Source organism: Sinocyclocheilus anshuiensis, unplaced genomic scaffold (assembly GCF_001515605.1).
Source record: "Sinocyclocheilus anshuiensis isolate Anshui unplaced genomic scaffold, SAMN03320099.WGS_v1.1 scaffold627, whole genome shotgun sequence".
NCBI classification, from domain to species: Eukaryota; Metazoa; Chordata; class Actinopteri; order Cypriniformes; family Cyprinidae; genus Sinocyclocheilus; species Sinocyclocheilus anshuiensis.
The window spans coordinates 2,161,553-2,185,116 of record NW_015549703.1 but is presented as its reverse complement, the minus strand read 5'-3'; the positions used below and the strand labels follow the sequence as shown (position 1 = coordinate 2,185,116).

General features: G+C 38.8%; 4 protein-coding genes and 1 pseudogene across 5 annotated transcripts in view; 3 read left to right on the top strand and 2 right to left on the bottom strand.

Annotated features, from left to right (window-relative positions):
* The first annotated feature begins 699 nt into the window (after positions 1 to 699).
* Positions 700 to 9,628, top strand: LOC107660629 (1-phosphatidylinositol 4,5-bisphosphate phosphodiesterase delta-4-like). Its single transcript, XM_016449997.1, has 16 exons — positions 700 to 832; positions 2,515 to 2,556; positions 2,643 to 2,801; positions 3,305 to 3,533; positions 3,780 to 3,909; positions 3,995 to 4,226; positions 5,723 to 5,924; positions 6,350 to 6,494; positions 6,669 to 6,818; positions 7,359 to 7,487; positions 7,588 to 7,741; positions 7,982 to 8,098; positions 8,267 to 8,445; positions 8,530 to 8,662; positions 8,880 to 9,029; positions 9,316 to 9,628. Exons 2-16 carry the CDS (start codon positions 2,535 to 2,537, stop codon positions 9,402 to 9,404), a joined length of 2,220 nt encoding a protein of 739 aa, XP_016305483.1. The 5' UTR covers positions 700 to 832; positions 2,515 to 2,534; the 3' UTR covers positions 9,405 to 9,628.
* A 39-nt stretch (positions 9,629 to 9,667) lies between these two features.
* On the bottom strand, positions 9,668 to 16,746 carry LOC107660628 (zinc finger protein 142-like). 2 transcript variants are annotated; one of them, XM_016449996.1, is made up of 9 exons: positions 16,680 to 16,746; positions 16,522 to 16,573; positions 16,001 to 16,126; positions 15,486 to 15,620; positions 14,577 to 15,404; positions 13,856 to 14,033; positions 10,880 to 13,775; positions 10,668 to 10,773; positions 9,668 to 10,587 (listed from the first exon to the last, which is right to left on the bottom strand). In XM_016449996.1, exons 3-9 carry the CDS (start codon positions 16,074 to 16,076, stop codon positions 10,133 to 10,135), a joined length of 4,674 nt encoding a protein of 1,557 aa, XP_016305482.1. In that variant the 5' UTR covers positions 16,077 to 16,126; positions 16,522 to 16,573; positions 16,680 to 16,746; the 3' UTR covers positions 9,668 to 10,132. The 2 variants fall into 2 exon arrangements, with proteins under 2 accessions (XP_016305482.1, XP_016305481.1); XM_016449995.1 differs by having other exon boundaries at positions 16,522 to 16,710.
* Positions 16,747 to 17,422: 676 nt separating this feature from the next.
* LOC107660630 (mitochondrial chaperone BCS1-like) lies at positions 17,423 to 21,388 on the top strand (annotated as a pseudogene).
* Positions 21,389 to 22,216: 828 nt separating this feature from the next.
* Positions 22,217 to 23,483, top strand: LOC107660658 (sterol 26-hydroxylase, mitochondrial-like). The gene is made up of 3 exons (XM_016450046.1): positions 22,217 to 22,456; positions 22,760 to 22,950; positions 23,141 to 23,483. Exons 1-3 carry the CDS (start codon positions 22,217 to 22,219, stop codon positions 23,355 to 23,357), a joined length of 648 nt encoding a protein of 215 aa, XP_016305532.1. The 3' UTR covers positions 23,358 to 23,483.
* The window catches only part of LOC107660657 (zinc finger protein 142-like), a 12,861-nt gene continuing 12,729 nt past the window's right edge, over positions 23,433 to 23,564 (bottom strand). The window contains exon 8 of the mRNA XM_016450045.1: positions 23,433 to 23,442. Coding sequence (XP_016305531.1) covers positions 23,433 to 23,442 — 10 coding nt within the window. The remainder of the gene's footprint in view (positions 23,443 to 23,564) is intronic.

Genomic DNA, 23,564 nt, shown 5'->3' with positions numbered 1-23,564 from the left:
GTTTTGACAGCATTTCCATGCTTTGCTTGTATTTGTATCTTTCCTCATTTGTAAGTCACTTCTGCCAAATGAATTTATGTAAATATAAATGTAAATGTATGTTGTGCTTGGTAAAGACTTCACCATTCTGTATATCCTGGTGATTTAGTATGCTTGGCTGTCTAAATAGGTTTATAATTCAAGTATGGACTGACATTAGGAATAAACTGTCAAGGGAGTGTCCCTCAAGGCTGTGCATATTGTGCATAATTCTGTCTATTTATAATTCTATAATTAATTTATTTATTGTAATGTACATTGTACAAATTGGAATAAACTGTTAAGGGAGTGTCCCTCAAGGCTGTGCATATTGTGCATAATTCTGTGTATTTATAATTCTATAATTAATTTATTTATTGTAATGTACATTGTACAAATTGTGTCTTTTGTGTAATATTATATGTAGACTTTTAATATTTTATTTGGTGTAAAATTGTTTAAAATTCATGAATTGTTTATAACATAGACTGTTTCTAATTTTTCTGTATTTAATGTAGAATTATTTTTTTATGAAAATTATTTTTGCTGTAATTTTTGCAGGAGCAAACACAGACTATTGCATCTAATAAGGCAGGGGAAAAAAAGGAAACGTGGGAGTGTCTAGGAAGGAATGAGGTAGAGGAAGGGGTGTAAGAAGGAGGCTGGCTGTACATCACAGTGGAAGGAGCCTGGACTGCAGCTCTGTTTTCACAGTCCTTCGCACACAGCAGCCAAAGACACAGCAGAGCCCATCCTCCCCGAGTAGCTCTTTCAGTTCCACCAGATGTCAGTTCATCAGACATCCTTTAATCCGGTGAGTTCTCTTTATCCTCTTTTTCTGTGTCACTCCTCAGTATTTTGCTTTAGTCTGCAGCCCTCTCCAGTCTCTATTTGCTGTGTGTTTACAGCATTACTTTGTCAGCATTTACTATTATTAGGGGCTCACATTAGAGCATAATATGGTCTTCATTTGCACTAAGACTCTGTAACTACTGCAATATTTTAGGATTGTGTAAAGGCACATTTAGAAGACCCCCCCCCCCTTTTTTGGGCTAATGGCCTCATTTAGGGTTCAAATCAAAGTGAAGTCTGGTAATGCTATACAATATCCATTTATTTCATACCAAATAATGGCTGGAAAGCGCAAAATTAGATTCTACTTTATCCACTTGGGATATAACAGAACATACAGATGATGCCAGCAGAGGATCTTGTGGATCTCCATGACTCATGACTGGCCTGACTGCACCGCTTTACTTCTGTCTGAATGAACAGGCATTCTCCATTTCCTTTGGAGAAATTAACTAGAAAGTTGTCTCCCCATTGTAAAATAGGCTACAATGGTTATGCAATCATCAGCCTATTTCTAGATTTTATTTGGCATGTCTGGGATTTCACTGACAAAAAAAGCTTTGAGCTCGTTTCATCATAGTGCATAAGGAGTGTCATGGAAATTCTCAATACGAATACATCTTACTAATCCTACTACAAAACTAATTTGACTTCTCTAGCACGAACAACTCAGACAACCTCCAGTTGTCAATAACATACAATACTACAGTACCAATTCACTATAATCCAAAACGTCCCTTCCAAAAGTATGGTGATGGCGTCCCGTCAAGAAGCTACTATCACTACCTCAAACTATAGACCTGCACTCGCGGGACTCAACGCAACAAGGTGCAGCGCGGGACAACTCTTGATGGGGCGAGTGCGGGTACGGGTGCGGGCGGGAAGAGACTCGTGTGTGTGCGGGATGCGGGAGAATAAAATGATTCGCGGGACTCCCGCAAAATAGAAAGTATCTAAACATAAAGTGTCTAAAACATACAAATTGTTATTTATCTGTTGCACAAAAGCAAGAAGAACAACTAATATTAACATTAAAATGATTGACATGCGCAAGCTAGGCATAGTTTCTATTTATAACACGTGTTTAAAGGGTTGCGCAATGTAGCCAATCACAGACTCAGCTGTTGATTTCTGGAACGCAATGGCCAATCAGAGGTGATTAAGTAAGAATCTACTCACCGCAGTGCTGAAATTGCGTCCTCTCATTTTAACACACGAAGTGTAGACACTGAAAGATTAATTGTGCATATATTTATTGTGTTATAACAGAGCTTTATGAGATTGTGATTAACTGAGATGTCAGCTTTTAGTGATAATTAAGGAAGTGCGCTGCTCGCATTCTGCAATGCCAAACCATGCACGCAGCAGCCCAGGCTTGCTTAAGTATCAACATTCACAAACCACTGTTATTTTTAACAGAATAACAGTGGTTTGTGAATGTTGATGCTTAGCCTAAATAACAAATATTTTATCGGTTATAGTGTTTATGTTGGGAAGTTGTGGAGCTTAGGAGATGTTACAGAACCTTTTCATGTAAATTTCTTTGATCTATAATCTATATAGATTACTTTTATGCGGGCGGGAGCGGGACAAAACATGATCGTGATGAGATGGTGATACATTAATCTTCATTTGTGTCTGCAGAAAAGGTGAACTAATAGAAAATGGAATCACCTCAAACATGCTGTAAGTCATCCTGTGTGTGTGTTTGTGTTTAAAATAAGCTTGGTGTTTCTGAATATTGCTAAAGGCCATTTCTCATTCTCTGGCAGATGAACAGGGTCATCAAAACCTTGAAGCCATGAAAGCAGGCATGTTTCTGCGCAAAGTGAGGTCTCGTAGTTGGAAGCGTCAGCGGCACTACAAACTTCAGGAGGACTGCAAGACTATCGCATATAAATCCAGCTGGGCACTAAACTCTTATTCTACCTGTACGCACTTATTGAGCTGATGTTTTTGTTTAAATGCTTCAGTAATCATGTTAGTTCAGGTCTAGTTATAAAAAATGTGTATAATTGATCGAAGATGGGATAAAAATGACTGATTTATTTAAGAAAATATGTATGGACTGCCAAAACAAAACGTCTTATTTGTGATCAATCCATTAGCAATTGCATAGAAAATAAAGGTCTTGAAGTATCAGCAGTTATTGATTGTACTTCAAGGTAATTTTGAATCAAATCCAAAAGGAGTACCCTATATTAGTGGCATTTGTGGTGAGTACTATTAGTAGGTATGTCAGGAGGGAAGTAGATCTGATATGACAGTAGTTGGAAGTCCAGAGCTCGTTTGCTTCCCTATGAACAATAGAAAGCATGAAGAATTAATAATAATGAAGCTTGCCTTTTCAAGCTCTAGTTCACATTTTTTGAAAACTAAGAAGAAGTGCTCTAAACAAAAACAAAAGCTTATATTGTCTTTGCGTTTTTTTCAGTCTCCATCAGTGATGTGGAGGTTGTTCGTGAGGGACATCAGTCCGAGGCGCTCCTTAGTGTGGCTGATGAGTTTCCCGCTGTCCGCTGTTTCACTCTGGTGTTTCGCGGCCGTAGAGGAAACCTGGACCTGGTGGCTGATTCAGCAAAGGAAGCTCAGGCCTGGATTCAGGGCATCAGAGCCCTCATGGAGAACATGGAGAACATGGATGAGAGCACCAAACTTGACCAGTATCCTTGTTAAGAAAATCTTCATTTCTGCCCCTTTTAAAGTAGCTTTTCAGAACTACATGTTAAAATATCAAGAAAAGGTTAGATGGATGGATGGACAGACAGACGGATGGAATGATAAAAGGACAGATGGACGGGTAGATAGATAGACAGATAGATAGATAGATAGATAGATAGATAGATAGATTCATGAAATCCAGCTGTTGACTATCAACTTAAATTATCAACCTAAACCATTCCACTCAGATGGATCTCAGACTGGTTTTTGAAAGCAGATCTAAACAAGGATGGTAGAATTAATTTTAAGGAGGCAAAAAAATTACTGAAAATTATGAACGTGGACATGAATGAAGAACATGCATGCTGTCTTTTTATGGTAATTATGAGTGGCTTATGTGATTTTGGATCATACATTTTCACCATGTTGTACCTCATTGTCATTTGTTGACCTTTTCTCACAGATGGCAGATAAGTCTGAGTCAGGAACCCTGGAGGATCAGGAGTTTGTGGAGTTTTATAAAATGCTTACTGAGAGAACAGAGGTGCTGGATTTATTCCAGGATTACTCCAGTGATGGAAAGAGTCTGTCCCAGTGTGATCTGGAGGAGTTCCTGAGAGAGGAGCAGCTAGAGGGGGAGGGCAGTTATGAACACGCCCTTCAGCTGATTGATCGCTATGAGCCTTCAGACACAGGTAATGATCCTCCATCAACAACTATACTACACTCTTCAGTTATAATTTTTGTGATATATGTATGAATGTATAATTAATTCTGATCAGTTTTATTTATACATTTTAAAGGGGTCATATGATGCGATTTCAATTTTTCCTTTCTCTTTGGAGTGTTACAAGCTCTTGGTGCATAAAGAAGATCTGTACAGTTGCAAAGACTAAAGTCTCAAATCCAAAGAGATATTCTTTATAAAAGTTCTGGATCGGCTTTCACCGTGGACAAAGCGGAGTCCAGCCCGGGGTCGTCACATGTGGTTGCCGCAAGCACGCTGGACACTCCTTCGTCGAATCCGCCGCCTCTGTTCACACTAGCCCTCCGGCCGTTCCTCACTCTAGCCCCCGGCCTCTGCTCACTCTAGGCCGCCGCCGCTCACTCTAGGCCACCGTGTGTGACGCTGTGTTTCATTGTGAAAGCGAAACTACTTTGTTTGGCCTTCCAAAAATGGACACGACTAGAAATCAGTGGTTAAGTTGTATTTACAACACTGTTCCAGAACACTTCAACCCAAATATTCAGATGTGTGCAGCACATTTTATGGAGGACTGTTTCCTGATCCTGGTAGAGTAGACTACAATGCCAGCTGTTATGACTCAAAGACTGTAAGTACGGTTTTTATATTTAAATAGTTTTTATATTTTATATATTTAAAGCAAGTTTTTTGGGCAGTGTAGAGTAGGTCATTATAATCCGTAATTATGTCCCCACTGGATGCAACGAATGCCTCGTTTATAATGGGTTTTCATGTTTTTGAATCATCGCTCCGGCCTGACAGGGCATCATCACAATATGGTAGGGGCATAACATTTCCGTCACACGCTTGAGGTTTTCGGCCAATCATAACGCACTGAATAGATGGCCAATCACAGCACACCTTGCTTTTCAGACCGATGAGCTTTGTAAAAATCAACGCGTTTCAGAAAGGCGGGGCATAGAGGAGAAACAATAATGTACAGTATGTGGAAAATAATGTGTTTTTTTAACCTTAAACCGCATAAACACATTTCATTACACCAAATACACAAAATAATGTTATTTTTAGCAGCATCATATGACCCCTTTAATGTGGTAGGCACAATTAAATATTTAGCTGAACTTCTTAACTTTTGCTTTGCTTGGAGGTAGCTTAATATAGTGTTTATATAGCTTAATTCATTTTTTTTTTTTTATTCTTTAAAAAAAAACATTTTGAGACTGAGCAGTGAATGGTAGACCCTTTAGGGATCATATACTCCCTGTTGAAGACCCTTGCTTTAGATATAAGAGTTGAGGGTTAAAAATTTCATTGAAAAATTATTTTATTCGCCTTATTTTATTTGGATGTTCTTTTAATAATGGAGTAGTTGAGCTCTTAATCTAGATCGCTGCATGGGCAACAGTGAAGTGGTCCTTTACTCATAACAATTACTAAGTAATGATTGAAGATTGAACAGATGTTTCATTTTGTCTTATGGTACAGCCAGAATGAATCACATGATGTCAGTCGATGGGTTACTAATGTACCTGACGTCTCCTGAGGGATCCATCTTCAATCCAGAGCGGCAGGACCTTTTTCAGGACATGAGCCAACCTCTCGCCCACTATTACATCTCCTCATCACACAACACTTATCTGATGGAGGACCAGCTAAAAGGACCAAGCAGCGTTGAGGCCTACATCCAGTGAGTTCTGCCTGTTTATGGTAATACAGCCATGTGTCTACTTGATTTCACAGATCTTTAATGATATCTTTTGCGGAAAAGGATTTTATGAGCATGTAAGTAGTAACATCTCTCATGCATGTAATAATATTTCTGGTCAATAATAGAATTTGAAACCGTCTATAGCTGTGAGATGCCCAGATAGAGTATTATATCCAACTATGTTACATAAAAATTATTTTTGTAACACTTCAGAATAATGAAACACATGTCTCTTTTTTTACCTCTTGTGGTATGGAACGACAGGCCAAATCAACGGTCATCACAGGCCAACTTTGGCCCGTGGGTCCTGGTTTGGGCATCTCTGGCCTAGTTGAATGCATTACATTTTGTTCTTTGTGTTCATGACAGTGGTTGTTTATTTGTGCTGGGTTGAACCTCTGAAGGGCACTGAAACGAGGCTGCAGGTGTGTAGAGGTGGACTGCTGGAATGGATCGAATGGGGAGCCGGTAGTTTATCATGGACACACACTGACATCTAAGATTCTCCTCAAAGATGTGATTACTACTATAGCAAATTATGCCTTCAAGGTGCTCTATATTTCAAAAATCAATATTAAAATTAATATCTATTAATAATTATTTACTTTGTTGTTTGCATGATTGATATTAATGTCTATTAATGGTATATAATATTGTTGCACAGATACATAATAATCTACTTCCAGATGTATTAATAAATGTTACCGTCTTTCCTACTTTTAGGCATCTGAGTATCCACTCATTGTGTCCATTGAAAACCACTGCAGCATAGAGCAACAGGAAGTCATGGCTCTATATTTCAGAGACATTCTGGGTGATATGCTACTCACGAACACAGTAGATGGAGTCTCCAGCGAACTGCCATCCCCAGAGGTGAGCTATTCAGTGCCTTATAGATAGTGGTGCACTTAACTTATCTGCTCTTAATGACTTCTTTTTGAAAAACATAGATGACTGCCATGGATCTTAAAATATTCTATTGTCTTATAGTCATTGTACTTTCATTATTATTGTACTTTCCACATGTCACTTCACTTATGGTCACGTATAAAGACAACAGATCCATATCACCTACTATAGGATATTGATTTTTTAAATATCTGTGGGGTCCAAAAGTCTGAGACCAAATTGAGTTTGGCATTTTCTCATTTAAATCTCAAAATAAAAATAATGTTTGTACAATGCAAATTTTGCAACTTCTTCTTACTTTGATTGTTGTGCAGATAATATAATTTTTATTGAAAATTATTATTTTTTTATAAATAAGAAAAATGCAAAATAGAAACATTTTCACTTTGAACCTAAGTGTTTATATAGCCTATTTTATTTCTAAATTGTTAAAAATTCTATATTATATAATAGTATATTATTAGGAATGTCAAGCAGGTCTATTTGTTGCGTCATTTCTTTCAGGCACTTAAGAGGAAAATCTTGTTAAAAGGGAAGAAGATTGAAAACGAGTCAGAGAACCCCACAGGTGAAGTCAGCGATGAGGACGAGGCAGCAGAAATAAATAAGGACAGTCCGCCAACAAATGGCAAGGTACCAGTGGAAATATTGAGAAACTGAGGAAAAGGTCAGTCAGTGTTTTCCACCCCTTTGTTTAACATTGTTTTTGATTGTTTGCTTTTGCCCCATGTAGAAATCGAAGCAAAATCTATGCAAGGAGCTCTCAGACCTAATGTTCTGTAAGAGTGTACATTTCCACAGCTTTGAGCATTCCCGCACCTCTGCTAAGTCTAATGAGATGTCATCGTTCTCTGAGTCTAAAGCCCATAAATATTCAAAAGAAGCAGGTTAGAAATTCTTTTTAAAAGGATAGTTTGGATATATTTTAACCTCATATTATTCCAAACCTGTATGCTGTAATTTTTTCTGTGGAACACCAAATGATTATTTAAGCAGCTTTTTGTTTTTTCCTTTCTATATAAAATCTAAAAAAAAAAAAAAAAAAAAGTGATCGAAATTGAAATTATACCATGTTGTAAGAATAATTACATTTTTGTATTAGGAATTCTAATTTTTTTGTCTGTTAGGTTCAGATTTTGTGCTGCATAACACCAGGCAGCTGACAAGAGTGTATCCAAGTGGAATGAGGACAGATTCATCAAATTACTCTCCAGTAGACATGTGGAACATGGGATGCCAGATTGGTTAGTATGGTAGATATTGCATTTCACACCATTATGTCAGTACTACAAAATGGAAGAATGTGAGCATGGCAGACATAAAAACACTCTATGTAAAGAGGAACAGGGAAACACAGCTAATGTGTTGTAAAGTGGCCAGCGTATTTACTTTAATGTGTTTTTGATTCATAGTGGCATTAAACTTCCAGTCAGCAGGGATGGAAATGGATCTTAATGATGGGTTGTTTACTCAGAATGGCTGCAGTGGCTACATCCTAAAACCTGAGATCCTTTGCAAAAGAGAGAGACTCTTTGATCCTGAAAATCCTGAGGAACGTGATGATTACCACCCTCTACTGTTCTATGTTAAGGTATTGAACAATGTTTGTGTTCCCTCTGCAAGTTTATTTTCATGATTTTATTTGTTGATTCTTTCTGTTTTCATCTCTTTTTAGGTTATTAGTGGACAACAGCTCCCTAAAGTAAAGCAAAAAGAATGGTCCATTGTAGACCCCCTGGTAAGGGTGGAAATTTATGGCGTTCCTTTGGATCAAGCCAAACAGGAGACCAAATACATTGACAACAATGGTGAGGAAATGAAAATTAAATGGACTGAAGTGTTGCCAAATTACTACAAGAGAGACAAATGGAAATTGTGCATAATGCAGTATTTGTTTGTAACTTTAATAATGTGGAAACAGACATGACCTGTTATGATGACAAGTTTCCCTAATTTACAAACCATAGGAATCCTATTTATGTCCTGCTGTTTGCAGTGATTTTTCTACTTTTTTCATCTGGACAGGATTCAACCCACACTGGAATGAAACATTGCAGTTCACAATCCACACCCCTGAGCTGGCACTGGTGCATTTTGTAGTTGAAGATTATGATAAAGCATCAAGGAATGACTTCATAGGGCAATACACTATACCTTTTACCAATATTCAACCAGGTAGGCCTATAATAATATAAAGTTAAAAAAACTGGGTCTTATTCAATAACCATGCAAACACAGCCTGTGTATGAATGTTTCCACACAGAAATCCTCATTCATCAATAACCCTGTACTCTCTTTATTTTTTAATTTAAGATAAAAATTTAGAACCAGTTGAAACATATTACATTACATTACTAGTATTATTATTAGTGTATGAGACCCAGTGTCTTTAGGCCTATATTCTAAATCATTGAAAATTAATTGGCTTTCTTGCAAATAACAAAAAGCTTCTTTTTTACAGGATATCGTCATGTGCATCTGTTGTCCAAAGACGGAACGAGTATCCATCCATCCTCCATCTATGTTCATATCAAAATCACAGAGCTGTAATTATACGTGTTCACAATTCTAGTAGTTTTATTTACAATGCTTAAATATTTCTCAGACAAATCTGTAGTTTGCTGTAAAAAGGTAAAGAAAACATTTTATCTTGTGCTTTGTTTAAAATTCAAATGCTGGCAATCACATGAACAAACCAAAACATTATTTAATCACTAATCCTTGCATTAAAACAAAAAAGTATAGCAACTATGATTATTTTTTAAGAGTACCTCTATAGTACTGTAGTTGCATGGTGTTAGTAGTGCCTTGTTGTCAAAATAGACCTCCAAGAATGGTGCAGAAAAGCCTTTTCCGTAAAAGCAAATTTTATTTTTAGTTGTTATTAGTTGTATTTTTTAGTTGTTTAGTATCTATGCAATACTGAGTGTACTGTTAATCAAAAAATCAAATGCATTTTTTTTTTAAGGTTATATAGTCATGGCAGAATGCATCCTTAAGGTTGTACATTATCTGAATTAATGTAACTGAGCATGGTTAAGTGCCTTTTATAAATAACCAAGTGTTCAAAGTAAATGATTCTTATATTCTCATTATGTATGTACTTGCCCAGGTAAATATTGTTATCTTTGGAAAATGCTATTTAAAGGAATAAACAGGAATAACAGGCATAAATATATTGTAAAAATGTTTATTCATTGTGGTTTGAATGAGGGTTATGTTATGTAATACTTTCATAAGATGAAGGAATGTCAACTGAAATGCATACAGAAACACAGCTACATGTCCCCCCCTTTTTCTTGTCTTTCTTCCTCTTCCCTAATCCAGGTCTTTTGTGTACCCATACTAGAGGCCTCTTGGTCTTTGCCCACACCATCTTGGACTGGCAAGTCTGGGTGATGTCTCTGAAGGTGCTTCACAACCTGAAATTTCTGTTTGGCTCGATATGTACAGTGGAGGCAATAAAATGGCAGCTGATTGGTGTGGGACAGATAATGATGGCGGAGACCCGCTGGCCAGCGGAACGCCCTTTGGCATATGGAGCACACATAAGGTCGCTCCTCGCTGTGCTTTCTCTGGTGTGTTTTGAGGAGGAAGCGCGTCTTGAAAGCCTTTCCGCATTTCTCGCATATAAAGGAACGCACGTCTCTGTGGCGTGTCTCCCGGTGGATGCGCAGTGCGTCAGCACGGTTGGTGCAGTACTCACAGTCCTCACATGCGTACGGTTTAGCGCCTGTTGGAAAGAAGGATAAACATCAAGGTGTGCAGGAACTTTACATTTAGCGAAAGACTATATAACACATACATAGCTACCTGTATGTTTTGTCATGTGATACTTCAGCTGGTTGACCCATTTGCATTTGTAGCCACATTCTGGGCAGAGATACTTGCGTTCCTCCATGTGAATCCTCATATGATACTAAAATAAAGAGAGATTCATTAAATTGGAAGCACCAACAGAACTGGACATCAAAAACCAAATACCCAAACCTTCAATCAATATCTTGGATAATAGCTCTTCATACCTTTAGTCTTGAAGGATCAGCACATGCATAACTGCACTTCTCACACCGGTAAGGTTTCTCTCCTGTATGGATTCGAATGTGCCAAGTGATCTTCTGTTTGTTCCTGGTGGAAAACTCACATTCAGTGCACTTAAAGAGGCAGGTTCCTCCATGTGACCGCACATGTTGGTCAAACACCACTTGGTGGGTGCAAGAGAAACCACAGACATCACACTTCAGAGTTTTCTCCTCTGCTGGTCCATCTTCATGTTCATCTAACATGTGCTGGACCAGCAGGAGTTTTTTATGGGTGCTGAAGGAACAAACCAAGCATTGATGGGTGATGGATATCTTGCTTTGTTTTTCTGTACCATTTTGAGGATCTTTCGTCTTGATTTCCGAATGTTCATGCTGCAAATGCGCTTTGAGAGCAGCTTGGCAGCTGCAGGTGAAGCTACACTGAGTGCAAGACAAGCTGTTCGCATCTGGATGTGCTCGGTTGGAGTGCTGCCTCAGGGCAACTTCGGAGCTGAAACGTGCATTGCATTGGCTGCAATGGTAGCTAAGATCACCAGTGTGGCAGCTCAAGTTGTGGCGGTTGATGTCGTTGAGGTTATAAGCTCTGTAGTCACAAAGCGAGCAGAAGTGCGTTGCCTGTTTGTCATGAATGCATTGATGGTGCAAGCGTAGTCTGGACGTAGTGCCGAAAGTTTGGCCACAGAGTTCACAGCTATGCCTTCCAACACCTGTGTGCATGGACTCATGGGCCTCCAAGCGGTACCAACGGATTGTGCTAAATGAACAGAAGCGGCATTGGTGAGGACGGACTCCCTCGTGCTTCACAGCAACATGCTGTGCCAGGCAACGCTCTTGCTTGCAGGTGAAGGAGCAAAGATTGCACTGCAGGTTTCCGGATATTTTACCTCTAGTAACCTTGTCTTTCTTGTGACCTAGGATATGATGGTTGAGAGATTTTTCCGATTTGGCTACAAATGAACACTGTGGAGACTGTATTTCACCTGGTTTTAAACAGCCCTTTATCTGATGACTTGTTAGAGCTCTCTTTTGGTGGCAAAGAAAAGGACAGTTAGGACATGAGAATCGAGGTTTGGGGTTTTGAGGGGTCTCTTCTTCTCCTGAATCTCTTTCCGAGTCATTTGCCCCATCTTCCTCCTGATCATGGTCTGAGTCACTAGGATTAGCCTCTTGCTCAAACTGCTCTCCTGTTTCAGCTAGATGTACCTTATGGGTGCTTCCACTGCATGCTGCACAATGGCGATCTATTGTGACTTTCCTAACAGATGAGAAAGGACATTTTCTGCAAGTATACCTACCCTCATCTTCAGTACACCCAGAGATCTCATCATTTACCAACTCCTCTTCTGCTAGCTTGTTTCTACTCTCAACAGTTGCCTGCCCACCTTTGGTTGTGCCTGTCAGTGAATCAGTCTCATTTACTACAGCAGTTATGGTAGGAGACAGTGAGCCTTCAGGTTCAGCTGAACCTTGTACTCTTGAATCTTTAGAATCAGTGATATCAACAAGTTCAGGATGCATTGTGAGGGATCCTGATTTAAGAGATGCACTTTGTTCCTGTATAGATGCATCACTTCCTGAACTACCTACACAACTCCCTGATGTACCTACAGTGCTAGCAAAATCAAACTTCTTTCTGCGCCTCTGCAGTGACCGGCACTTCCGGAGGTGTGTGTTCAAAGAACGCTGTTGTTTAAACTGCATGCCGCAGTCCTGGCAGCGTAGTCCAGCCTTCATGACCTGGCAGGACGACTTGCGGTGCCGGATTAATGCTGCCTGCTTTCTGGTCACATAGGAGCAGTGGCTACACTGATACATATTGCCCCGTGTCTGGACGACAAGCATTTGCACCCTGCCCTCTAGTACAAGGGCTTCAGCCTGGTCTTTATCCTGTTTTCTCATGAATTGCAAGCGAGTCTCAGTAGCTGAGGCCTCTACACATTTCTCCTGATGAAGACCCTCCGTGCTCCTTTCAGTTTCTGTCACCGGTGGCAGGTCTTCAGAGTCACTTTGTTCTTCACAGTAAGCTGCATTATCATCATCATCATCATCAGCTGATAGTTGTGGGAAGTTCTGGTGGACTGTATGCAATGTGTGAGATTCAAAATCAAATGCGGTGTCATGTATATTTACTGTCTCGGCAAATACCATTTGTGTGCTACTCTGGCTGGTTTGGGAAGCAAAGAGTGGGGAGCCACACTGTTCTTCATCAGTTGGATGTCCTACAGAAAGATTACTTGCTTCTTCTCTTGCAGACTCAATATCAAGACTGGCCTGCTGTACTAAAGTCATTTCCTCAGGTCCTCCAATAGTGGCTGCTATTGCATCATTCTCATTATCATTTACAGACATATCTTTTGAATCATCTATAGTCCTATTAGACTCCTTTGTATTAACCGTTTCTTCCCTATATTCTGAATTTGAAGTCTGAGGTACTGTGGTTTTGGAGAAAAAGTTGTGCGTCAAATCTGCAGAGCTTTGCTCTTTTTCTTTCTCTGCATATTTCTCAAGCCATCCCACATCTCCAGGCACATATCCATGGGATTTCTTTTTGTGCAGGAAGAGGCTGGTGTTGCTAAATGTGGTGTAGTGGCAGAGTGCGCAGCGGAACATGCGTGTCCGGGTGTGCCTGCAGTTTTCGTGGCTATGCAGGGCTTGCCGGTACTTTGTTGTGTAAGGGCAAAACTTGCACTGGTAAACAGGAGGTTGTGGATCTGCATTTGCTGAGTGCTTGAGCTGCATATGGCTGCGCAGTTCAGTCTTTCTCTTGCAGGAGTATGCACACACCTCACAGATCAAGGATTTTTCCTGGTGACGGAGTTTATGGCTGTTCAGCTGGTCGATGCGATGGCAACGATATGGACACTGATTACATTTGTACCTGAGAGAGATGAGAGGCAGGTGAGTAAACGGAAATGGTTCTTTTTATTATCATATTTTAATTTCAGTCAAGGTACGTACCTTAGATCTCCTGCATGTTTACGCATATGGACACTGAGGTAGTGTTTCCATTTCGTAACATATCCACATTCTGAGCACATGTGCTGTTTGTCATTAGAGTGCGTCAGCATGTGCTGTGAAAGGTATGTCTCATCACGACATCTGAAGTCACATAGTGTACATTTGTGGGGCTTTTCACCTGTAAATACAAATGTTATCCATCTATTTATGGCCAATGTGCAATTCTGAAGGAATAGTTCATTCAAAAATTAACCTTTTGTCATCATTTACTGTTATGTTGTTTAAAACACTATATAATTTTCTTTCCTCTGTGAAATGCAAACAAAGATGTCCAACCTGCTCTTTTCCAAAGAATGAAAACAGATGGTGATTTATACTTAGGGACTTGCTATACTCAAGTTTGCTACAGCTAAACTATAGCTTTGTACAAACTATATGAGAGTTACAGCAGAGGGGAAGATACCTAAACCTGTATTATTTCACAATACTTGGAATATATCACACAGGTTGTATGGACTACTTTTGTTGTTTTTGAGAAGGTTTTTAGAGACGTATAAACCAATCATGATCCAAGTTTGAGTTTTTCATGAAAAAAAAAAAAAAAGAAATAATACAAGGCTGAAATAACAAGACTGAAAAAATTATGACCGAATATTCATTTTTGAGTGAATTATACCTATAAACACTTATAAGAACTAAGTAGAACAACTGAATATCTTACCAGTATGCATCAGCATGTGTCTTTTCAGGACTCTTTTGTGAGCTGTTACAAAGCTGCATTGTGAGCAGTGGTGTGTTTTCTCACTGGCATGAAAGCGACCAACATGTTGATCGAACTCCACAGGGTTGAGGGTTGAGAAAGGGCAGAAGCTACAGTTCAGTTCTTGATTCCCTGGATGTCCTTGTCTTTTGTGCTGCTGAAAAAGGCTCTTATTTGAGCATGAGAAGTCACAGTGGGGGCAGTGATAAGCCTGATGTGTGCGGAAATGTTTCTCCATGTCTTCCAGGCTCCCGAAGAAGGCGCCGCAGGCATGATGATGGCACTCGACGGCCTCAATTTGGTGAGCATCTAACACATGCTTTTGAAGCTGCTTCTTTTCTGTACACTGAAATGAGCAGCCTTTATTGAAGCAAAGCAACGGCTGTTCATTTTGTGTCTTATTGTGAGACTTCATATGGCTTTTTAATGCCTGACTCTGACTGAAAGTCTTTTGGCAAGTTGGGCACTTAAACAACTCTCCATTGGGAGCATCATCTTCTTGATGCCCATGCATGCTGGAAAGGTGTCGTCGCAGAGAGTTACGTTCCACCGCTCTATACTCACATAGATTACAGCGGTGCAGTTTCTGTCCCGTCTCTCTTAGCATGTGGATGCGTAGCTTACTCTTGCTGGTGAAGTAGTGTTTACAGGTTGGACATTGCAGACTGGGGTCAGGAAAATGAATACGCATGTGTTCTATCAAATGGGAGCGTGTCTTGAAGCAGCGTCTGCATTCAGAGCAGATGTGGGTGCGAAACATGTGTTCGGTGCCCTCTGCAACATGTCCCACTAAACAGAAAGACGCCGTAAATCAGACCTGGGATTACAATTATTTTAATTACAACATCTATTAACATTCATGATATTTACCTTTAGATAAAGGCTTTTCTTGGCTAATGGTAGTACATTTTTTCCCCTTTTTTGTTGATGCTTTCAATTTTTTGGATTTACTTTTCTTGCTTCTAGGTTGCACAGCCATATCCGTCCCCTTCGACTGAGACAAAGCTATATCAGATAGAAAATAATACACTTATTATCTGTAAGCTGTCAAAGCTGTAAAACAGGCCAAACTCATACAATATATATAAGTGGGATAATATTTTCAGCTTATCTCAACATAAACTCTTTCAGAGATCACCCTGTCTTGGTTTATTTTGCAGTAAAGACTGACTGATTGTACATTATATTTATAAACAAATAAATACACGTGAAACATTAATCTGAGTAGTAATTATTTAAGGAGGAGACACAGATATGAGAGATGTGAGTCTAGCAACTGACCAATTGAAATCAAATATTCCAGAGACCCATGCATGCCAAAGGACTATATCTTACTGAATATATAATTAATTAAACATGGTTTTGTAAGTATTGTTGTATTTTACCTTCCGGTGTATCTGCTACATTATTTTCCACATGCTTGAGTTGTTCTGCATCACATCCAGGCTCTTGTTGGTGCATGTTTGGGTCAAACTCGACAGGACATCAGTCAGTGAGGGATAAAATCAACTCTAGAGAGGGGTAAAACTCTATTACAGCATCAGGACCATTAAGTGTTTCCGTCTCCCAGGGCAGCAACACGACTGTTCTGCATCACCAGGGAGATCAAAATGTGATTAACTGACTTCTGGATTACCAGACTTGAGATTGAAAGAGTGAACATGTTTTGTTGGAGAAAATATGTTTTTATTAAACAAATTTTGGACCTCCTGCGCGGTGGTTCTTGTTTCATTTCCTCTGATAAACAAATAAACAACGCATCTTCAAGGAACAGCAGATGTGTTCAATTAAAGCAAACAACGCGAATATAATCATCATCAAGAGATGAATAAACATGATAATGCATTAATACTGTACTATGTTAATACACATTAATTATGACTTCAATTATATAATAAGAAATTACCTTCATTTGTGTGGATGGAAACAATGTAAGCGGCGTCATTTCTAGAATTTTTCTAGAAATGAGGAAAATGAATTCTGACATCATAATTTAGTATACATAGCGGAGAATAATCCATTTTAAAATACACAAAATCTACAGACAGTTATTTATAAGAATACCTAAAAGTGTCATAACGCGACTGCGTCGTAAACAGTCACAATGGAACTATTAATGTGAAACACAATTCACACGGAACTATTTTCCTGAACAACGGAAACTTCTTCTTCTTATGATGTTTAATGGCGGTTGGCAAACCAGCTTTTGGTGCATATTCCGCCACCTACTGGGATGGAGTGTGAGGCGCTGATATCAAGGGAAATGCTAATTCTCAAAAAAAGAAAAAAAACAACCTTCTACCTATATTTTATTATATACATTTGTTATTTTCAGAAAATTAATAAGAGCTTCATAACCTTTATGAGAACTGTTTAACACATTCTGTAATGTAATAGAATTAATGCCGTCAGATTTTAATTCCTCTTTTAACTGTATTCTTTCCCTTTCATATGCCCTACAGTTAATCAGCACATGCTCTACAGTTGAACAACGGAAACAACACAGAGGTCGCCATGTGATTTGCTTATTTCATTTGAGTGAATCGGTTCTTTTGAACAGTTCGTCTAAAAGAACTGATTCAAAATAATGCGAATTTAAAACATGATTGATTTGTGAATCGGTTCATGGAATCAGTCATGGAAAAGATTCGACTCACCCAAAATAACTATTTGTTGAATCATCAATGAGAGACAACGCTGGGTTACTGTAGAAAGGGTGTGTTTTATTGCATTTTATTCGCTTTTTTTCGTTTACTTTAAGCTAAAATGCGGTGTGATATTTCCTCTGCCGTAAGTATAGAGACTTTTTAAATCTGCATTTATTTAAATAAAAAGATAGACCTGATCAGTGACAGCTTGCCATAATGTTTTACCAGTCTCAAGGCTCTCATCAAAATTAAAATGAAAATGGTTTCACCTCCTCTGCTGTGAATGTAGGCTGCATATTGCAATGAAGGGACAAAAAAGCTTTTCCTGACTGAATAAGAGATCCTGAAGACACCTTCATCATGACCCTGTCAGATTTTATTGGAGCCCTTAAGGACAACCCTTACTTTGGGGCAGGATTTGGACTAGTTGGTATTGGCACAGCACTTGCGGTTGCCAGAAAAGGGGCACAGGTCGGCATGATCTTCTTCAGAAGACATTACATGATCACGCTGGAGGTCCCAAGCAGAGATAAAAGTTATCACTGGCTCTTAAGCTGGATCACTAAACATGCCAAACACACCCAGCATCTGAGTGTAGAGACCTCATACATGCAGCATGAGAGTGGACGAGTCCATACACAGTTTGACTTCCATCCGAGTCCAGGCAACCACATCATTTGGTACGATCAGAATATATTGTGATGTTACTTTGGACATTTTAAATTCAATGTGCTGCTTATTTGATTTTCTCTCAGAGATCAATCCAGCACATAGTTATCCATGTCTCTGACTGAGGCTTTGTGTTTTCAGGTATGGCAGGAAGTGGATCAGAGTGGAGAGGACCAGAGAAAAGCAGATGGTGGACTTGGCACACTGGAACACCCTGGGAGTCCGTCACCTTCACTGCTCTGGGCAGAGACCGCCAAATATTCTTCAACATACTTCAAGAAGGTATGAGCAGCTAGATTTTGTTTTATTAATTTTTCCTTCATTCGGCAGTGTTGTGTCAGCACCTGCTGTGAATTTCACACGTATAGTAGACCATCAGCTGAATTTTTCAAAAATATGTTGCAGTCTTAATGATTGATTCTGTGTCCGTGCAGCACGTGAACTTGCTTTAAAGCAAGAAGAGGGCCGAACTGTGATGTACACTGCACTTGGAGCAGAGTGGAGGCCGTTCGGGTTTCCAAGGCGAAGACGACCTCTGTCTTCAGTAGTGCTGGAGAATGGTTTGGCGGAGAGGATCGTGGATGATGTAAAGGAGTTCATTGGCAATCCTAAGTGGTACACTGACAGAGGTGAAAAAAGCATTTTTCATACTTAAAAATATAAGGAAAAAAATGCATGCGCACCTCTAATGTAATGTGAAATCTTTATAATAATAAATAAAAGGGTTGCTTTTTTGATTGTTTTATGTTTTAATTAATTTTTTTGTTGATGAATATGTTTCAATCAGGCATTCCATATAGGAGGGGATATCTGCTGTATGGACCCCCAGGCTGTGGAAAGAGCAGCTTCATGTAAGCACAGTCTCTTTGTTTATAGTAGATGTTACTATGAATAATAGTGTCTGATAAAGTATACAGAGTGTAGATTGGTGCAGAGTAGACAGACAAAGTTACAACAATATGAATATAAATATCTGAGAGGACCAAGTGTTATTCTTATATTCTGTATCAAATAAATGCTATTCTTTTGAACTTTCTATTCATCAGAGGATCCTGGAAAAAAATGTATCATGGTTTCCACAAAAAAATTAAGCAGCACAACTGTTTTGAACATAGATGATTGTAATAATAAACTTGAACACCAAATCATCATATTAGAATGATTTCTAAAGGGTCATGTGACACTGAAGGCTGGAGTAATGGCTGCTGAAAATCACCTTTGCCATCACAGAAATAAATAACATTTTAAAGCATATTACAATTGGAAACAGTTGTTTTAAATAGTATTAATATTTCACAGCATTACTATTATTACTGTTTTTGTTTTGGATCAAATAAATGCAGCCTTGGTGAGCATAAGAGACCTATTTAAAAATAGTACAAATCTTAGAGACCCCAAAGTTATGAACAGTGCTACATATACTTATAATATTATGTATATATGTATTTATTGACTCTAATAATCTGTTACTAGGCAAAATGCAGACTTGTGTATTAACTGGTTCTTGCCATGAATATAGCCATAGATGTTGGAATGGCGTTAAGAAGAAAATAAATAAACAAACAAACAAACTAGACAAAATGCAATAGTATATGTTGCTAATTTTATACTGCCGTGCAAGAACCATTTTTTAAAAATAATAAGTATAAGTATAATATGACTTCAAGAAAGCAATCAGTTAAATGTACAATTTGGAGTCCCAAGTACCATTACCATTCTTGTGGTATTTCAGAACTGCATTAGCAGGCGAGCTGGGTTACAGCATCTGTCTGATGAGTCTCAGTGACCGCAGCCTGTCTGACGATCGCCTCAACCACCTGCTGAGTGTCGCTCCACAGCAAAGCATCATCCTGCTAGAGGACGTGGATGCAGCCTTCGTCAGCCGGGAGCTGCTGCCCACTGAGAGTATGTCTTACAGACTGCAGTGCTTCTGAACTCTCACTGTCTGTTTGGAGTATAATGTAATTACAATCACATGTGATTAATTATGATAATAGTTTGGTCTCTAGCCATGGCATTAACAGCACCATGAAATATTTCTGCTCTTGTTGATCTCATTTATTCTTCCTTGTCTTGTTCTCACAGCTCCACTGGCCTATCAGGGCATGGGAAGACTCACTTTCAGTGGACTTCTCAATGCTCTGGGTGGAGTGGCATCTTCAGAGGCCCGAAATGTGTTCATGACAACTAATTTCATTGAGAGGTAAAGCTCAATACTGCAGCTTGTTCATTGTGCATTACTTTTTTGTTTTGATGTAAGTTGGAATGTAAAATCCTTGTCATCTTGCCCTTTTGCCTCTATAAACATAACGAAGATTAGTGGTAATAAACTTTTGTTTTACAGTTCAAGATAGTGATAAGCAGATTTTAGCAGATAATTGAATATTTATCGAAATGTGTATTATATTTTATATTTAATATATAAATTCAATATAATATATGTGACCCTGGACCACAAAACCAGTCATAATTGTCAATTTTTCGAAATTGAGATTTATACATCATCTGAAAGCTGAAAGCTTTCCATTGATGTATGGTTTGTTAGGATAGGACAATATTTGGCCGAGATACAACTATTTGAATATCTGGAATCTGAGGGTGCAAAAAAATCAAAATATTGAGAAAATCACCTTTGAATCAAGTTGTCCAAATTAAGTTCTTAGCAATGCATATTACTAATCATAAATTAAGTTTTAATATATTTACAGTAGGAAATTTACAAAATATCTTCATGGAACGTGATCTTTTCCTAATGATTTTTGGCATAAAAGAAAAATCTATAATTTTGACCCATACAATGTTTTTTTGGCTATTGCTACAAATATACCCCAGCGACTTAAAAGACACAGTTTTGTGGTCCAGGGTCACATATATTTAATACGTAAAATATATTTTATATGTTTAAGTAAGTACCCAATAGTCATGATCACCTGTGTTTATTGTTGTTATACATGGTATTGTTTTATTTTCTCCCCTTTCTCTTTTTTTCTCCTCTGTGTGCTGAAGACTTGATCCGGCTCTTGTCCGACCTGGCCGTGTTGATCTGAAGCAGTATGTGGGCCACTGCTCTCACTGGCAGCTGACTCAGATGTTCCGGAGGTTTTACCCTCAGGAGTCTGCAGCTGGGGCTGAGCGGTTCGCCGAGCAAGCACTGACAGCACACACAGAGCTCAGTGCTGCTCAGGTGCAAGGACACTTCATGCTCTACAAGACAGACCTGGCTGGCTCCATCAAAAACATTGCAGAGATGAAGGAGTGAAGACTACACAGACAGTACAGACTTTTGTATGATGCAGACTGAGCAAACAGGCGAGTGATAAACAGAATGAATGAATCATTCTTTGAAATTTACCCCTGGATGAAGGCTTTTCACACACGGGAGTAATAAAATCCAAAAGAATTGTGAAAAATGTGTGTATTTCTTCTGTTGTTACTGTTATTGGTTAAGCAACAACAGATGCACCATTTATTATGCACTAATTGTCTGTCTCATTGTTTACAGTCATGAGTTTCATTTGCAGGAATGATCAGTATATTACGGTTCTCCTGAGATTTGCTTTGTGTATACTGAATCATGTCTGTGAAAGTGGAATATAATATTTACTTGTTGTTGTTGTTCATAACATCAATATTATATACATTATCTAAACTTTTTAGGTGATTGAAAGACATTTTTTTACTAAACAGCTAATTTCTTTTAAGGAAAACAGCCATTGTAAATACAGGTATGTGATTCTGAAAAGGTTCAAAACCTTTTGTTTGCATTTGTTCACTATGCCCTGTAGGAATTGGAAGAAAGGTGAATGTTAAAGGGATAGTTCACCCAAAATGTCATTGTTTCCTCAGCCTTAATGTAATTCCAAACCTGCCTGACCTTATTGCTTTGGTTGTAACACATAAGGAGAAATTTAGTAGAATGTTCACACTATTGTTTTCCAAAACAGTATGAGGACAGGGATAGCCGTGGTCAACATTCACTTTCATTGTATGAAAAAGAGCAGCTTTTGTGTTCCACAGAGGAAAGACAAAGGTTTGGAAACAACATGTGGCTGAGTAAATGATGACATTTTTAAAGAGCAGAAAATGTTCCAGTTGATGGCAGTATTCTTACAGTATCATTATGTGCATGATAATGGTGTTTCACCTTTTAAAACAAAAATCCACACACAGTATTAAATTACAGCAGATAGTGAAGGGTTAACTAGAGAGGCTTTGCCCCACCTCCCTCTCCCTCCCATGTGAAACAGTATCATGTTTTGCCTCACTCTTCTCTCCACTTCCATAATGGCTGGTCGTCTTTTAGTGAGCTCTGCAGAAAGAAGGATCAGATTCGGTTTTCTGAGGCCCATGACAGTGGCCACAGACGTCAGGAGAGGGACAGTGGGTAATGCTGCTGCTTCTGTCACTGTCCAGGACAGCCACGGGAAGCTCAAGACTGTGGCTGACCTCCCAGAGATCAGAACCTTTGAGATGATGCACAGACTGATCTTTAAACGGTACCTGAATCGCATGCATGAGCTGCAGGTACAGAGAGAGATACCACAGCCATAGTTTGTTTATCGTGTGACTGTAAATGATTAATGCCTCCCTTTATGTATTCAGACTGTCTATGTTTTTACTTTTAAGGACATTGAATAGCAAGGAAACAACTGTCTTGTATAATTGAACACTTTTAAATAATTCAGTGTATTAGTTGTGATCTCAGTCTGATGTTTGTTGCTCTGAAACAATTTAGAGATAAAATGCAATTTATCTCAAAATCAACCAGATGTTTCTTCACTAGCACATCTAATTTGTTCTTCACCACTTGTTTTTTCATCTCTCCAGTTATATGAAAAACAGCTTTATGGCCCTTTGTACAAAGTGAATGCTGGAAACTTCCAAGCCATTTCAGTAAACAGTGTGGACTTACTGGAGGAACTCCTTAGAAAAGATGAGAAGTTTCCTTCCAGAGGAGACATGACTTTGTGGACAGAGTACCGTGACATGAAAGGCATCGGCTACGGCCCTTTCACAGAGTAAAAATGTTTTATACAGTTGTTTGGTATCTCTAACAGGTTTGTTTTGTAACATACATTACGTAAGACTAGTCATGTCTGGAGATTTTATACAGCCAAAGTGCATTTGGCTTATGTAGTCCTGTGATGTTATGTAAGCTTATGAACTCTTATTGTTGCCCTTCTGAAAAGACAATATGTTCTTTAACAGAGAAGGAGAGAAATGGTACAAACTGCGGACAGTGCTGAACAAACGCATGCTGCATCCAAAGGACTCAGTTCAGTATGGAGATGTGGTCAATGCGGTGGTCACAGACTTCATCAAACGGATTTACTATCTGCGGGAGATGAGCCCCACCGGTGATCTGGTTTCTAACTTGACCAATGAGCTTTATCGCTTCTCCCTTGAAGGTATTTCCTTTCCATAAGCACTTGAAATTAGATCAAATCAGACAACAGAAGATACAACTTTCTTACAGATTCCCAAGGGAGTAACTGACTTGTCACAATGCCCTTAAAGGGATAGTTCACCCAAAAATGAAAATTACCCCATGATTTACCCTCAAGCCATCCTAGGTGTATATGACATTCTTCTTTCAGACGAATACAATCGGAGTTATATTAAATAATGTCCA

Coding starts and splice junctions, on each gene's coding strand:
- LOC107660629 (XM_016449997.1), top strand. CDS start 2,535: ATGGAATCACCTCAAACATGCT. Junction 3,910..3,994: donor ATGCATGCTGTCTTTTTATG/GTAATTATGAGT, acceptor CTTTTCTCACAG/ATGGCAGATAAGTCTGAGTC. Junction 9,030..9,315: donor TTTTACCAATATTCAACCAG/GTAGGCCTATAA, acceptor TCTTTTTTACAG/GATATCGTCATGTGCATCTG.
- LOC107660628 (XM_016449996.1), bottom strand. CDS start 16,076: ATGCACCAACAAGAGCCTGGATGTGATGCAGAACAACTCAAGCATGTG. Junction 13,776..13,855: donor AAACATGCAGGAGATCTAAG/GTACGTACCTTG, acceptor CATCTCTCTCAG/GTACAAATGTAATCAGTGTC. Junction 10,588..10,667: donor TCACATGACAAAACATACAG/GTAGCTATGTAT, acceptor TCTTTCCAACAG/GCGCTAAACCGTACGCATGT.
- LOC107660658 (XM_016450046.1), top strand. CDS start 22,217: ATGGCTGGTCGTCTTTTAGTGAGCTCTGCAGAAAGAAGGATCAGATTC. Junction 22,457..22,759: donor ATCGCATGCATGAGCTGCAG/GTACAGAGAGAG, acceptor TCATCTCTCCAG/TTATATGAAAAACAGCTTTA. Junction 22,951..23,140: donor GGCTACGGCCCTTTCACAGA/GTAAAAATGTTT, acceptor GTTCTTTAACAG/AGAAGGAGAGAAATGGTACA.